At 46.9% G+C, this 14,595-nt stretch overlaps 4 protein-coding genes across 4 annotated transcripts; 1 reads left to right on the top strand and 3 right to left on the bottom strand.

Moving 5' to 3' along the window:
• The first annotated feature begins 438 nt into the window (after positions 1–438).
• Positions 439–2,251, top strand: F5Y00DRAFT_235789 (TPR domain protein). Its single transcript, XM_048007618.1, has one exon. The coding sequence runs from the start codon at positions 503–505 to the stop codon at positions 2,153–2,155; it is 1,653 nt and encodes a 550-aa protein (XP_047865412.1). The 5' UTR covers positions 439–502; the 3' UTR covers positions 2,156–2,251.
• Positions 2,252–3,334, bottom strand: F5Y00DRAFT_235787 (class I glutamine amidotransferase-like protein). The gene is made up of 2 exons (XM_048007617.1): positions 3,033–3,334; positions 2,252–2,966 (listed from the first exon to the last, which is right to left on the bottom strand). Exons 1-2 carry the CDS (start codon positions 3,108–3,110, stop codon positions 2,349–2,351), a joined length of 696 nt encoding a protein of 231 aa, XP_047865411.1. The 5' UTR covers positions 3,111–3,334; the 3' UTR covers positions 2,252–2,348.
• A 664-nt stretch (positions 3,335–3,998) lies between these two features.
• F5Y00DRAFT_235785 (P-loop containing nucleoside triphosphate hydrolase protein) lies at positions 3,999–8,943 on the bottom strand. Its single transcript, XM_048007616.1, has 2 exons — positions 6,529–8,943; positions 3,999–6,475 (listed from the first exon to the last, which is right to left on the bottom strand). The coding sequence occupies exons 1-2, from the start codon at positions 8,338–8,340 to the stop codon at positions 4,109–4,111; spliced, it is 4,179 nt and encodes a 1,392-aa protein (XP_047865410.1). The 5' UTR covers positions 8,341–8,943; the 3' UTR covers positions 3,999–4,108.
• Positions 8,944–12,779: 3,836 nt separating this feature from the next.
• On the bottom strand, positions 12,780–14,448 carry F5Y00DRAFT_252883 (allantoinase; the record flags this gene model as incomplete). The annotated part of the gene is made up of 2 exons (XM_048009978.1): positions 12,780–13,865; positions 13,927–14,448. 2 exons carry the CDS (start codon positions 14,446–14,448, stop codon positions 12,780–12,782), a joined length of 1,608 nt encoding a protein of 535 aa, XP_047865409.1.
• Positions 14,449–14,595: the final 147 nt, after the last annotated feature.

Here is a 14,595-nt window from a genome sequence, read left to right as displayed (position 1 = left end):
GTGAAGAAAGGTAGATACACATACTTTAGCATCCGTATTTAAAATCTTGTTCTATTGCTTTAATTTAAGGTAGTATTGGCAACTGCTATGTGGTCTTGTATTATACGGTAGTATCAAAGCCCCTTATTCAGGCGTCACTCAGCCCTTGGAGGGGTAGCATGGGCAAGCAATAGAATATGCAGAACGATAACTACGCCACGGCTCTGCCATCTTTAATAACGCGAAATTTTCCTGATTCTCCTCGGTATATTGGAAGAAAGGTACCAATGCTTAAGTCCACAGTACCTAACATAAGGGGCAATGACACCTTACCCTCGTATATAAGAAAACATGGATATAACAATATCTAATTAGGCACCTTAGGTACGTATCCGAATGCGGGCAATCCAAGATGGCGCGATCGCAACGAGGTTTTACTTTGGACATTACACAACAAAACAACTGTAAATACAATACGCGATGTGTATTAAGCCTAAGGAATCTCGCCCAACGAACCCGTATCATGCATGATTATTATAATCTTGGTTCTTATAGGCGGGTGGTGAACTCGAGCAGCGAAGAAGCTCGAGAATGGGTCAATCGCGGCTTGATCTGGAGCTACGCGTTCAACCACGAAGAGTCCGTCAAATGCTTTGAGCGCGCCATCGCTTGTGACAGTAACTGCGTCTTAGCTTACTGGGGCCTGGCTTACGTCTTGGGTCCGAATTATAATAAGCCTTGGGAATACTTTGACGAGACTGAATTCGAAAATGTCATGCGACGTACCCACAGCGTGGTTGAGCAAGCGAAGGCGAGGTTAGACAAAGCACTACCCGTTGAAAAGGCGCTCGTAGAGGCGCTGAAGTTTCGGTATCCACAAGAGCATGCAGGTGATAAAGATTGGTCAATATGGAACCAAGGGTATGCCGATGCGATGGAGAGAGTTTATGGGGAATTCCCAGATGACCTGGACATAGCTGCTTTGTATGTAGATGCATTGATGAGCTTGACTCCATGGCAGCTCTGGGATATCACTACCGGAGAGCCAGCATCAGGGGCTCGCACATTAGAGGCCAAGGCGATCCTAGAGCGTTCGATGGCTCAAGATGGTGGATCTAGACACCCAGGCCTGCTTCATCTTTATATACACCTCATGGAGATGTCTACGACCCCCGAAGCAGCGTTGGACGCGGCGAACACGCTTCGGGATCTTGTCCCCGATGCTGGTCACCTCAACCACATGCCAACACATATCGACGTTCTAGTCGGCGATTACCAGAGCGCTATTGAATCAAATCAGAAGGCCATTGTCGCAGATAACATCTTCTTTGCGAGAGAAGATCCCCTAAGATTCTACACCCTCTATCGGATGCACGACCTTCACTTCCGCATTTACGCCGGCATGTTTGCAGGCCAACTGAAGGTCACCCTCGAGACTGTTGCCCGTGTCGAACAGACCCTGTCGGAAGAACTCCTACGCGTCGAGTCGCCGCCTATGGCAGATTGGTTAGAAGGTTTCCTCGCTATGCGTGTACACGCTCTTATCCGGTTTGGCCGATGGCAGGAGATCATCGACTTGCCGTTTTACGAAGACGGCGAACTCTACTGCACGACCAATGCATTGACCCATTACGCGAAAGGTGTGGCATTAGCTGCGACGGGCAAGGTTGAAGAGGCGTCCAAACAGCGCGAGCTCTTCGCCGAAGCTGCGGAGATGGTTCCGGAGTCCCGCATGATGTTTAACAACAAATGTGTCGATATTCTAAATGTCGCAGAAGCCATGCTCGACGGCGAGCTAGAATACCGAAGGGGCAACTATGACTCGGCTTATTCACACCTACGCGTTTCGATTGAGCGAAGCTACGCCCTACCTTATGACGAACCGTGGGGTTGGATGCAGCCGCCGAGTCATGCGTACGGGGCGTTACTGGTCGAGCAAGGCCATTTCGACGAGGCCGTCGAAGTTTACGCCGAGGATCTCGGGATCGGCGGCAAGCTCCCGCGCGCATTGCAACACCTAAAAAACGTCTGGTCATTACATGGCTATCACGAATGTCTAGGAAAGCTGGGGCGCATCGATGAAGCCAGGGCTATAAAGCCACAGTTAGATGCGGCAATAGCCGGTGCCGATGTGCCTATTAAGGCATCTTGCTTCTGTCGTACCAGCGTATTTTAAGGATTTGGACGGCGCGTTTATGGTTTATGAATAATAATGACAGTTAGTTGATTTGCGGATATCTAGATAATTAACACTCGCTACCCCTATTCATGACTCCCATGTCAGTAGGTCCTCGGCTGGCTGATGTCAGCGTCGATTACCCCCTTTCCTAGCTTCTTCAGTCTTCCTAGTTCACCGTAGAGCCAACCCCCTAAACACCAATCGCCTTTGCAAGCGCTTCGCCAACACCTGCTGAGCTGCCAGGGTTCTGTCCTGTGATAAGTTTCCCGCCGTCCTCAACTACCACGAATGGTTCGAACACCTTCTCTGTTGACTTGTACTCGGCACCGACCTCCTTCATCTTGTTCTCGAGTGTGAAGGGTAAGTGCTCGAGCAGGCCGATACTTTCCTCCTCGGCATTGCTAAAGCCCGTGGCCTTCTTGCCAGCGAGAAGAGGCTTGCCGTCAGGTAGCTTGACGCCCGTGAATGCAATAGGTCCGTGGCACACTGCAGCAACAGGCTTGCCCGCCGCAACAAACTCCTTAATCAGCGCGATGGAGTCGGTGTTAGTTGCTAAGTCGAACATGGGTCCATATCCGCCTGGGTAAAACAACGCGTCGAATTCTTCTGAGCGCCCCAAGAATGACCAGATTTTAGCTGTCTGTTGCCATAGCGCGGACTTGGTATTAAGAAACGAGACCGAGGACGCATCTGATTTGAATTGCTCCACTGATGCTGGGTCCAGCGGTGCAACGCCTCCTTTAGGCGATGCGGTTACGATCTCAACGCCTTTACTGGCGAGGATCTCGTGCGGGTGAGCGAACTCGGGCTGTTGGAGAAGTTAGTTTAGTACCTAGGCACTTGTTTGTATTCGAGGTGTAAGTTAGGCACTTACAAGATACCAGCCGGTCTCCTTCTTAGCGCTGTCGATGTAGCCGAACGAAGTTAAAACGACAAGAACTTTGGGTGCCATTATGTCTTCTAGTGGTGATAATTGTTAATAAATATTTGATGAAGTGAGTATCAGAGTTGTAAGTCAAGTGATGACGTATAACCTATGAGTTGATAGAGGGTATCTTCTTTTCATATTATCGTCCGAACCTCCAGCTTTTATATCAAAGTGACTACCATCATATAACACCACCTTCGCCATCATTACGATTTACAAGGCATCTTATGTGATGTAACTGACGAAACATATCGAACATTTTACTAACTACCTACGTAGGTACCTAAGCTCCGCCCATCGTATGCTCGGCCATATGTGGAGCCAATACCGCACTAGGTAATACTTGACATCAACGTAGCTCCGGATACTCCATCAAGGATAGTCGTGGCACAGCCAAACTAGTATTCAACGCGGCAGGATATTGCACCGACTTTAAAAACATCCGTTAGATCTCAGCACATAGGTGGTAAAGACATGTTTGAATTTCATATAAGCAGCTCCGAACTGATGAAGCTCAAATAACCTAATCGCCGTAGGGGTTAAGATGCCGGTCTCAGTCGGCTTTTAGCTTGACTCCTATTGGCGATCTACGCACTTAGGCATGAGGCGTAGAAATAAACTGCTATTGTCATTCGGGATATAGGGGATGCTTAATAATTTGATACAGCATACCGTCTTGAAACTAAAAACTCCGATTCCTAGAAGACGGAAGGTTTCAAGAACTCGGGGAGACAGGAGTTGAAATGGACGATTTGTCATCTATTATTTACGTACCTAGAAGATGGGTGTTTTGTACGGTATGTCTACCAACAGGTAGTAGGTATGAGTTTAACTACTCCCGACTTACTCACTAACAAGGTACCTAATATGAAGGTCCTACTAGGTTATCAATTATGTATATGAATAGCAAAATCGCCAAATCAGATATTATGGTATTATTCTATTAAATATGTCGCTCACTTATATTATGCATAAATTCAAAGCCCGTAGTCAGGGGCTCGCAAAGTATGTACCAGACCTCCTCACGACCGTTTCTTCTCAACAACGCTCTTCCATTTCGTCCTTACCAGCCTTAGCAAGAGCCACGCCACAAGACGGTACACGACGACTGTGGCCGCCAACGCGCCGATGTTAACTATCGGGTCGACATTCAGCTTGTACAGATCCAGAACCTGCTCGCCCGTCTCGATGGTGCACCGGCCGTCGGGTAACCTCTGAGCGTCGTCGCATGTGAACTTAACGCCCCGCAGGGTATATGGCGACAGGGCTGCCGTCGCATACTTCAGCGGACTGATGTAGTTGAAGACCTTGAATAGCTCTGGCATATTGATCGACATGATACCAGCCATGATCTGGGCGACGGACAGTAAGATTGAGATGAGGTTGACGGCGAAACCCGTGTGGTTAAATAGCGTATTAAACATGATACCCAGACTCTCGCCACACGAAACGACTCCGAAGCAGCAAAACACGTAAACGAAGTACATCTCAGCGGTACGGGGGAAACCAACCGCAAAGTCAGCTAGGATGCCGAAGAGCAGACAGGACGCAATTTCGAAAGGCAACTCGAGGAGCGTATACGTTGATAAGAATGCCTCGACGCTATATACGGAATCGTCGTCTTCGCGGTAGAATACCTCTCGCTCGGCCGGATACACCGCAACGTTCTGAAGCATACCGACGAAATAGAAAGCACCTATTTCTTGGATGAAACCCACGCGGTTTTGGATGCTGTAGTAGTCGTTATGTACCGGCGCGAAGAACAAGGCTAGGATGATAGCTAAACCGAGAACCTGCATCGTACGTGCCAGGAGGAGGGGCGGCTGCCGCCTGAGGTTGATAGTTGCGCGATGTAGTAGCAGTGGGAATGCCGTTATAAAGGATGCGCGTTTATGGACAAGCGCCCCTAACTCGGCTGGTGTTGCTAGAGCATTTTTATGGTATGAGCGACGGGGTGCCGGGTTGGAGAGACGCCTCTCGAGTGTTCCATCCGAATCGGTGACTTCTTGGACTGCTTCACCTCCCTCTCCTGAAGGAGGTGCTTCTTCCGTCTTTGTGTTTTCAGAAGCAGTCGTTCCTTTTTCATTCCCTGAATCCCCATTCGACTCTTCCGCCTCCTTTATATTCGAAAGACGGGGATTGGTTTGTAGAGCTAATGGCGACTTCCCCTTTGTGACATTACTCCACGACTCGATAAGCCTCCGGACCTTTTCTCGGCTTTCCGCCTCCCTATGTGCTTCTTGTAGATCTATAGTGATGAGATCGAGTGCGAAATCGGCTGGGTTTGTATGCTGAGGGCATTGGAAGCCAAGTTTGCTAAAGTAGGGCAGCATGTCCCTCGCCGCACCAGCGTAAGCGGGTGAACCACCTCTAGCCAGCAACAGTACGTTCCCGAAATGGTTGAAGATGTCAGATCTAGCCTGGTGGATAGTAAGGATGAGTGTGCGTCCTTCTCTAGCCAAACCCTGGAGTACTTCCAAGATACTGCTTGCCGTAAATGCATCCAACCCACTCGTCGGCTCGTCTAGCAGTAGTACTCGAGGATCGGTAAGGATTTGTACAGCTATACTGACTCGTCGCTTCTCTCCCCCGGAGATACCCTTCACCAGCTCGTTACCAACTAAATTGTCGGCGCAGTCCTTCAAACCCATCTTGACCAGAACTTCTTCAGCCCGCTGATATTTCTCCGATTTACTCATCCATGTGGGGAGGCGAAGACCAGCCGCGAAGCGTAGAGTTTCACGAACCGTGAGAGACGGAAGCAATGCATCGTCGTCTTGGCAGACATACGATACGACCGACCGTATAACCGAATCTGATGGAACAGCGTCGTTGAAGGAAAGTTTCCCTGATGGCCGATACCTAGTGCCGATTGTACTGTGTAAGCGCAGCGCCATAGCATTAAGTAGACTTGTCTTTCCAGAACCGGACGGTCCCATTATTACATTAAGTGTGCCGGCTTGAAACGTTGCCGTAACGGGGTTAAGAATTATCTTAGTCGGCAGCTTTTTCCCAGTCAAGGATCGTTTGTCCAATGCTAAAGAGAATTCATCAAGGCCAACATCTATAGCCCGCACTTCATGAATCGACCTTGCCGCCATCTTCTCTTTCCCGGCTGAAAGATCTGTGTCGGATACTCGAGCTCGTGCAATCGTCATTTCTACTTTTAGCAAAGCTAGCCCAATCCAAGACGTGGTAAGGAAGAGAATGGCAAAGGCAAGTAGAACGATGATCGGTCGTGCTACCCAGTTCCGAGGAAATCCAAGGTTTTCCATGATGTACCGCCCATTATATTGGTTACAGGCTGGATTTGACTCACCGCCCGGTAAGGGGCAGTCATAGAAGCTACCCTCGAACTCATTTCCACAAAGAGCCCCAAACGCATAATACTATTAGGTTTTAGTGAGATTTACCTAAGGTGTGAGAGATGTGCTTAACATACCGTATATGTGATATACTTGGTCCATCTCACATATACCGGGATCGTATTACTCTGTATGAAGTAACCACAAGCCATGCTTTGCAGAGTATACGTAAGATTGGCGATTAAACTAGCTCCAGGGAAATGCCTGATCGCGGCAACAGACGACATGGCCAACGTGACGGCAATATAATGATTAAGTAGAATGATAAAAAAGAATGTAAAGAACTTGGACACATCGGAGTCGAAGCCCACCATGAAGTAAAAGATGACGCTATACAGAAACGGAACGGGTATATCTTCGGTAAACAAACGCGCCAATCGACGTGACAATATGAAAGGAAGGGCGATCACACAGCCCTCGCTATTCTCGCGGTCGAATGTTGGGATATCCAACGTTAAACGGAAAATCTCAAATGTTAGAAACAGGTAACCTTGCAGACCTACTGAGATATATAGTGCAGCCTGTCTTGATCGAATGCCCGGTTGATCCCGGGAAAGGTTGTAGAAGACATATCCCGTGATGATAGCCATGAGGATTGCTTCCATTATAGACCCGGCCATCCCCATCGGGTCTCTGTAAGTAACTTTTAGATTCCTGTCAGTCAAGACTCGCAGCTGACGAAAGAAATTCGCGTGTTGCCCTATTATCGGCCGCTTTGGCTTATCCTCCGTCTCGGCGGCCTTTTCAGATGCAGATATCGCGAAAATCCTCTGCGATTCTTCGTTCCAAGCTACCTTTAAGCGCTCGACTCTGGCAGTACTCTCCTCCTCTAGCTCCGGGGAACGGTTATCGACGGCGGCTTGGTCGATCAGGAATTCGGCGGGGTTGACGAAAGCAGGGAGTTGGAATCCAAGGTTTGAAAACCACGGGATACACTCCTTCATGGTACCGGAATAGACGGGGCTTCCCCTAGACAAAATTACTAGGCTATCGAATAGATCCCATATTTCGGAACGCGGTTGATGGATAGTTGTGATAATAGTCCGCCCCTTATTTGCCAGAGCCTTGAGAGTTCTGACTAGTTGATAAGCACTTGTCGCATCTAATCCAGTAGTTGGTTCGTCCAAAAAAAGAATCGACGGGTTTGCTAGGAGTTGTACGCCAATGCTCACTCTTCGCTTTTCTCCACCACTACACCCACGATGTTGACTATTTCCGATTCTAGTATTCGCACAATCCTTCAGGCCCAATTCGAGGATGACTTCTTCCACAATACGCATGCGCTCTTCTTTCGTAGTCGGTGGAGGTAACCTCAAATCCGCCGAGTATTGTAGCGTTTCCCGTACCGTCAAAGTAGGAAGCAATATATCCTGTTGCATTACATATGCGTGTCTTACAGAATGCACCCCTTCCTGTCCGTTGAACGTGGTGGTCCCACTTTGTGAGAGCCGAGAGCTGACCATGCGTTCTGCGACTGTATTTAACAGAGTCGTCTTTCCCGAACCACTACCACCGAGAATCGCCGTCAGGGTTCCAGGTTTCAAGGAAGCATTGACTGAATCAAGGAGAGATTTAGTCGTTGAGCCATTACGGCCCTTCCCAACCGTTTTCAACAAATCAGGATAAGTCGCAGGATCCCATATCGAAGGCGACGTATCGACAGTGACTGACAGGTTCCTTATTTGAACTTCGACGGCCTCGACATCATCTAACGACAAGTGGCCAACTGCCGGGATCGATATTCGCCGGCTTAGGTCTGGTCGGCCCATATCCATTGACGTAGAAACCGAGCTGAGAGGCTCGTTTGCGTCGATATCGATGGTAACAGGTTTCTCGCCATTTTGTTCGTCGTGACTTGGAGCGGCAATGTCTGAGTTTGAGGACGTCATAGCTAGAACGTCCGTGGTGAATCCAATCGCTATAAGCGGCTAAAACATCAGCCAAGTAATAGATACGAAAATCCTAACTATGCAGAATAAAAAAGCCCGAGCAAAGCTCGAACGGTTATGATGACATTCCCGGAACCAAACAAGCTGTTTCTTCTATATTATCCGCGCGTGCTGAACAGATGAGGATCGCAAAAAAGACAAAAGGGCTTAACATGGAAAGCATCAAAATGAAAAAACTCTCGAGATCGCAAAGACATGGTCGCCCCCCAAAAAGCCTACCGAGATGGTGTACCATACATAGTAGGTAATGTAAGATGCAACATCAAGCTGACTAGGATTAATCCCACGCGAGCCCAGCGAACCACGTTATCCCTTGTTATGGTCCTTAATTGGAACCATGGACGGGCTGCAATCTGCAAGCGACTACGACCAAGCAAACATAGAACATGTACCCTTCTAGCGGGCTCTAGACCTTGGCGGTTCGGTAGTATCGTTAACACCCTCGTCCTGAATGTTTTGTTTTGTAGCCGACTCTTGAACACGATTATTGGAAATTGATCAAATATATCGCTAAGAACCTAAGCAGCCTAATACGCAACTAGGGATTCGGGATGAATAATACAATTTGAATAATACAGGAATTATTCCTGTATTATTCAGTGTTTTATTTTTCGGCACGTATCTTTCGGAACGGAAATACTTATCGGGTACCCAGCCGTACTTGCCCCACCACCAAATTTCAATAGGAATTCTCAATTGTACCAAGTATTTCCATGTATCCAGCCTTCCAAAAATACTGGCCCCAGGAGTAACCTCCGAAAGTCCCCCCCCGTCCTTACATAACATTCGATCAAAATAGCCTCTTTTAACTCTTCGACTTTTTTTCTTAAGAAATCACCCAAGTCCCGCCATGTTTTAAGCGGGTCATATGTTATTCCGGTTCCGAGTATAATTCCGAATAATACAGTGTTTTACAGGGGTACGGTATTATTCAGTGTTTTATTATAAAACACGTGTTTTAGAAACCCTATACGCAACTAATATTATTAGAAACCTATGTGCCTATGCCCATCCCGTTATAGTGAGTAAATTTGGCGTAATGATAGTACATCATCTCCGAATAATTCCAGTAACGTTAAAAGGCCAGGTAAATCTTAATAAAAGGCCAACCCATCCACTTTGCACGTGACATACGCCACTACCAGCCACTACAAGCCACCACGCAACAGGTTTAAAGCAACGCTGGATGCGCAATATGCAAAGTACGTACCCGGTAATACTTTACCTCTTTTTAACGTTTACCTTAATAACTTTACAAAATCTTATTCGAATTACTTTGAAAAAGCATAATTAATTAAATAAGAAAATCAGTAAAAATAGGATTCATGTTGCACGTGATTCGGCCCCGAATTGGCTGAGATATTTAAATAGTAAGCATTTATGTATACAAAGTGACATTTTTACTAGTATCTACTAGTTTACTTTTAGCTCATTATATATAAACACTTATATTTTTACGAAATAAATAGCTAAAAATACGGGGACTGTTTTATAAATTTGGGTATTTAGTTATTTAAATAATGACGTTTTTTCGGAACTTTTCGGGGCTATATTGGTAAAGTTATTAAGGATGAAAGGTGTTGAGATTATAGGGGATAAAAGCCACTAAAAGGAGCCTTGGAATAGCCACTATTGTCAAAATTTATACTTTCAGCCGCATCCGGGTCAATATTGGTCCGAATCACGTGCAACCTGAACTGTAATTTTGCTGACTTTCTTATATAATTAATTATACTTTTTTGAAAAAATTCGGAGTTATATTCGTAAAGTTATTAATAATCGACTGCGAGAAGCGGTATAAGGTTACCCGGTGGTATACTGTAATGGTGGGTGGTGGCTTATGGTGGTTTGTGGTGGCTTGTGTCACGTGCAAAGTGGATGGGTTGGCCTTTTATTAAAGTTTACCTGGCCTTTTAACGTTACTGGAATAATTCATAGGAGGTACACTAACATACATATTGCCATTCACCCCACATCTTCCGATTATCGATTTTCTACTTGTGATTTTACGATGGCTTGGCAAAATCTACCGACTTTTCTCAAGATGCATACTCCATGTACCTCGTCGTATAACTACATACCATAAATATCTAGGTTATGTAAGTCAAGTAGCATGTTCGACCCTTGATCGACGCCATGTATTTCGGAAAGGAGAATATGATTACAATATAAGACAGCTATCTACCCGGCATGAACTCAGTAAATAACATAATTTGTATGTAAGGCAAGACATCTGATGCTCTAAGCGAAGGTGGCTTTGAGTGGGACATAGGTACCTGTATTTCACTGTTGGGGTTTGGAGAACTACACTACGCCTGGGGAATTCAGCCCAATCCGAGTGCCTGGTTGGGCCCTATGCCACTAGCGTATGTACCTAAGGTAGTCTCGCATCGCGCCTCGGTTAGAATTGGCTGACAGCGGCCCAGTCCCGTCGACGGGGACAGTTCATTAAGCGAACTTAAAGTTGGACTGTTTCCATACGGGCGGTACCTTATCTACATGCATACTTCGTATAAGGTCCAAGGTACCTACATCCTAGTATATACAAAATACATATAACATCCATATATAGGTATACAAGTTGAGAATATCACAAGATTTACGAGTCGAAGAGAAGTTTACACTACATACACAGCACATCACCACGATTATTATCAGTCTATCAGATGATAAAGATTCAAGAAGATCTTTGTGGCGCATGCGTGGAAACAAGCCGAATTCAGCCAAGGTTGTGTTCGGAAACGAAGCGTTCCGCTTCGCTTGCCTGTCCAGGATTACATGTTCGGTCTAGACCAACCAACCAACACACTTCCAAGGTTCCACGAAGCTGACGATTTACCATGGATTTGCATTGCTCGCATCGGTGGCGTCCTTACAGCCAAGGGCTACACATGGCCGCCACTTCGTCTGGGGATGTTCATATATCGATATGTGACAGATGAGCGCACGGGCTTGAAGTACCTAGGTAGGAATAAACGAGCCTATGTAACCAATCTGCCAATCGGCAATTTACATGGAGCTAAAGAATCGACGAAGATGAAAAGGAAAAATCTAAGACTTCGCGTACACAGCATAAAAACGCCCCCATTACTATGTACAGAACAGGAGAGCGGGAAATGAATTACGGAGTATTACTTGGCGATCTCGGCTCCAGTCCTCTTTGCAGGCTTAACAGCTAATCAATCGCACAAGACTACCTCTTACTATCCGCAATCATGGCGGAGTGATTATCATCTAGTGCAAGTCCTGGCTTTTTTAATAACAAAGAGTGGAGTTTAGTAATAATATCTCGCGATAAAAATAAACCAGCTTAAGCGAGATACTATATACATTGTCTTGGGTAGGAGGTAGGTAGATTTAATAGTAAGAAAGCTCCTCATCAGCCAGTACGTAATAGCTATTCACCATGTCTACCTGGTAGTTAAGAGCAAAGCTTCAAACCTTTTCTTTCTTGTGAGCTGTCCGGAATTAATGGCACTCCCTATTAGTTGATTATTCAGTCGTGAGTTTGCCAATAACGCACGTACGTAAAACACCAATATCGTAAGGTGTATGGATCTGTAGTTCTTAAGACATCATACCTCGAAATAGAGATGTAATAAGACTTTAAATGTACTTGATGCAGAAATCATTAGCGATATGACAGAGGTTTTCTTTCGACGCCACCTATATGTAGGTACCAATGAACTTAAGCCCGGTGAGTTATGCTTCACATATCTATAGGCTCCTCCAAATACCAAGAAATTTAATTACAGACGTATATGTATATAACTACCCCAAGAACCATTGATAAAGAGAACATCCAAAGCATTTTATTCAACAGTTTAAGAGGCTGTCTAAGAAAGAAATAATTATCCTGTAACCAGAGTCATTAAAATTGACTTTCGAAGGACAAGCCCCCCAACCGCTTTGTACAATACTTCTATTGACGAAACGAAGTGCACCAGCTATGTAACGAGGTGTGGCACAGTTGAACAAGCCATTGGACAAGGGCGTCAGGGTTCTCCGCGTCAGACGCATTCCTTGCCAATAATGTGCCAGCACCTAACCTTACAGCCTTCAAAGCACGTCAATTGGCGTGATGTGTGACACCTAGCACCAAATCAATGAATGATCAAGAACAGACTTTTAAATGACATCTAATAGTCTATCTAACCTATCTACCTCCTAAGGTACCTGGTAGGTAACCTAATAAGTAATAACCTCTTCAAAACTCCTAAACTCCATCTAAACTCATTCGCGGGCCATGCAATATCATCAAGTCATCATACCATCAATAATCATCGCAGCTCAGCTTATTGAGGATCAGTTTCCTTCTTCCCCATCACCTCATAGCTGAGCTCATTAACACCGGCCTCGGTCCTCGCACAGCACAGCTCTTAAGCAAATCTCTTCTCAACGATAGCTTCACCAACCGGCTTCCCGGTTACGAACCCGCCATTGATACCTCCGTATTCGAATACTTTCTTGCCTCTTAGCCATGTCTCCTTGACACGACCCGCGAACCGGCGCCCCTCCCATGGCGAGCAGCGGTTCTTCCAATGCATACCGGCCGAGTGCAGTGTCCACTCCTCGGTATCATCGAACACGCAAATATCAGCGTCCATACCGACCTTGAGCGCTCCCTTGCGATGCGATAGTCCAACCTGCTTAGCCGTCGCGGCGCAGCATAGGCGCACGATATCGGTGATACTCGGAGCTGACTTGCTCCCAGCTGCCGCTCGCTCCTTGGCCGATGTGTAAAGGATGGGCAAACCGAGTCCGACCGACGAGATACCACCCCATGCGGCAAAGAAGTCACCAACGTCTTTTTTCTCGATCTTTGTTTGCTTCCCATTCGTATGAGCCAGATCAGCCGACATATCAATACCCGAATCGGAATGGTGCATATGGGGGGCTTCGATGGTCTGGAGGTAAGGCGGGAGGAGCTTGAGCTCGGGAGTGCAGGGTGAATGGTCAGAGACGATAGTCTTGATGCACGAGTCAGGTGCTGCGAGCTCTTCCCAAAGCCCGTCCTGGTTTAGCTGTTCACGAATTGGTGGGCAACATTTGTATCTGCAATCACCATCCTCGACGCCCTCAGCTGCTAGCCCTAGATAATGGAAGCAAGTCTCAGCCGTAATGTCGATTCCAGACTTTCGGGCAGCCTTCAGGATCGGGATCGCTTGCGTCGCAGATAGATGTACGATATGTAAGTGAAGACCTGGAGCCAGGTGCGCTAAGGAGAGGATCTCATCGATGGCGTAGGTTTCAAAAGATGGAGGCCGCGACTCGAGAAACGTATTGTATGATTGTAAGTTACCGTGTGGTGCTAAGGGAGGTTCGGAGGCTTGTACTGCATCACCAACCGAGTCGGCAATCGGAGGGATCATCTCGGCATGGAACATGAGCGTCGTCGGTGTGCCATTTAGTGTTTTCATTGCAAGAGCAATGTCATTGGACGAGATGGCAGGGAACTCTTCAACCTATTGACTCTTGTTAGCGAACCATCTAGATATGGTTGGTTTGCTGTAAGTGCAAACTTACACCCGACTCGATTAGGAAGCCTTTAAACCCGCGAACGCCGGCCTCTACTAGGGGAAGAAGCTCGTCCGCATTTCCGGGGATAACGCCCCCGTAGAACCCCACGTCTACCCAACATTGGCCCTGACTAGCAGCGAGCTTCTCCTTGAAACCCGCCAAAGTCGTGGTCGGTGGGATAGCATTGAGCGGCATGTCGATAACGGTAGTCACGCCGCCAGAAGCAGCCGCTCTGGTACCGGTGTTGAACCCTTCCCATTCCGTTCGGCCTGGCTCGTTAAGGTGCACATGGGCATCTACAAGTCCAGGAATCAAGAATTTGGCGCCGTAGTTGATGTATGTCGTCGACGGAGCAAACGACGTCTTGGGCAGGATAGTAGGTACAATAGCCACGATCTTTCCGGTGGCCGGCGAGATGGATATAGTAGCCGGGGTGAGTAGGAGACTGTCGTCTGGCAACGTGATCACCGCCCTCGTTGATACGAGGACGGTCAACGGTCCGGCATTGGTTCTAGAAGTGACTGTCATTATGTAAGGTCGACCTGTGAACTTTGTGCTTTTTTCTTTTTTTTAACGTTACAAGGCTGCTAATATGCTAACAGATGAAGTAGTAAGTTGGCAGACGAAGATAAGGATAGACTGGCAACAAGGACAAAGCAGATATCTGCTTATCAC

This window comes from Daldinia vernicosa, assembly GCF_022497035.1.
Source record: "Daldinia vernicosa strain CBS 139.73 unplaced genomic scaffold F5Y00scaffold_20, whole genome shotgun sequence".
Lineage (NCBI taxonomy): Eukaryota > Fungi > Ascomycota > Sordariomycetes > Xylariales > Hypoxylaceae > Daldinia > Daldinia vernicosa.
Note: the sequence above shows the minus strand (reverse complement) of the source record. Positions and strands in the feature narration are given on the sequence as shown.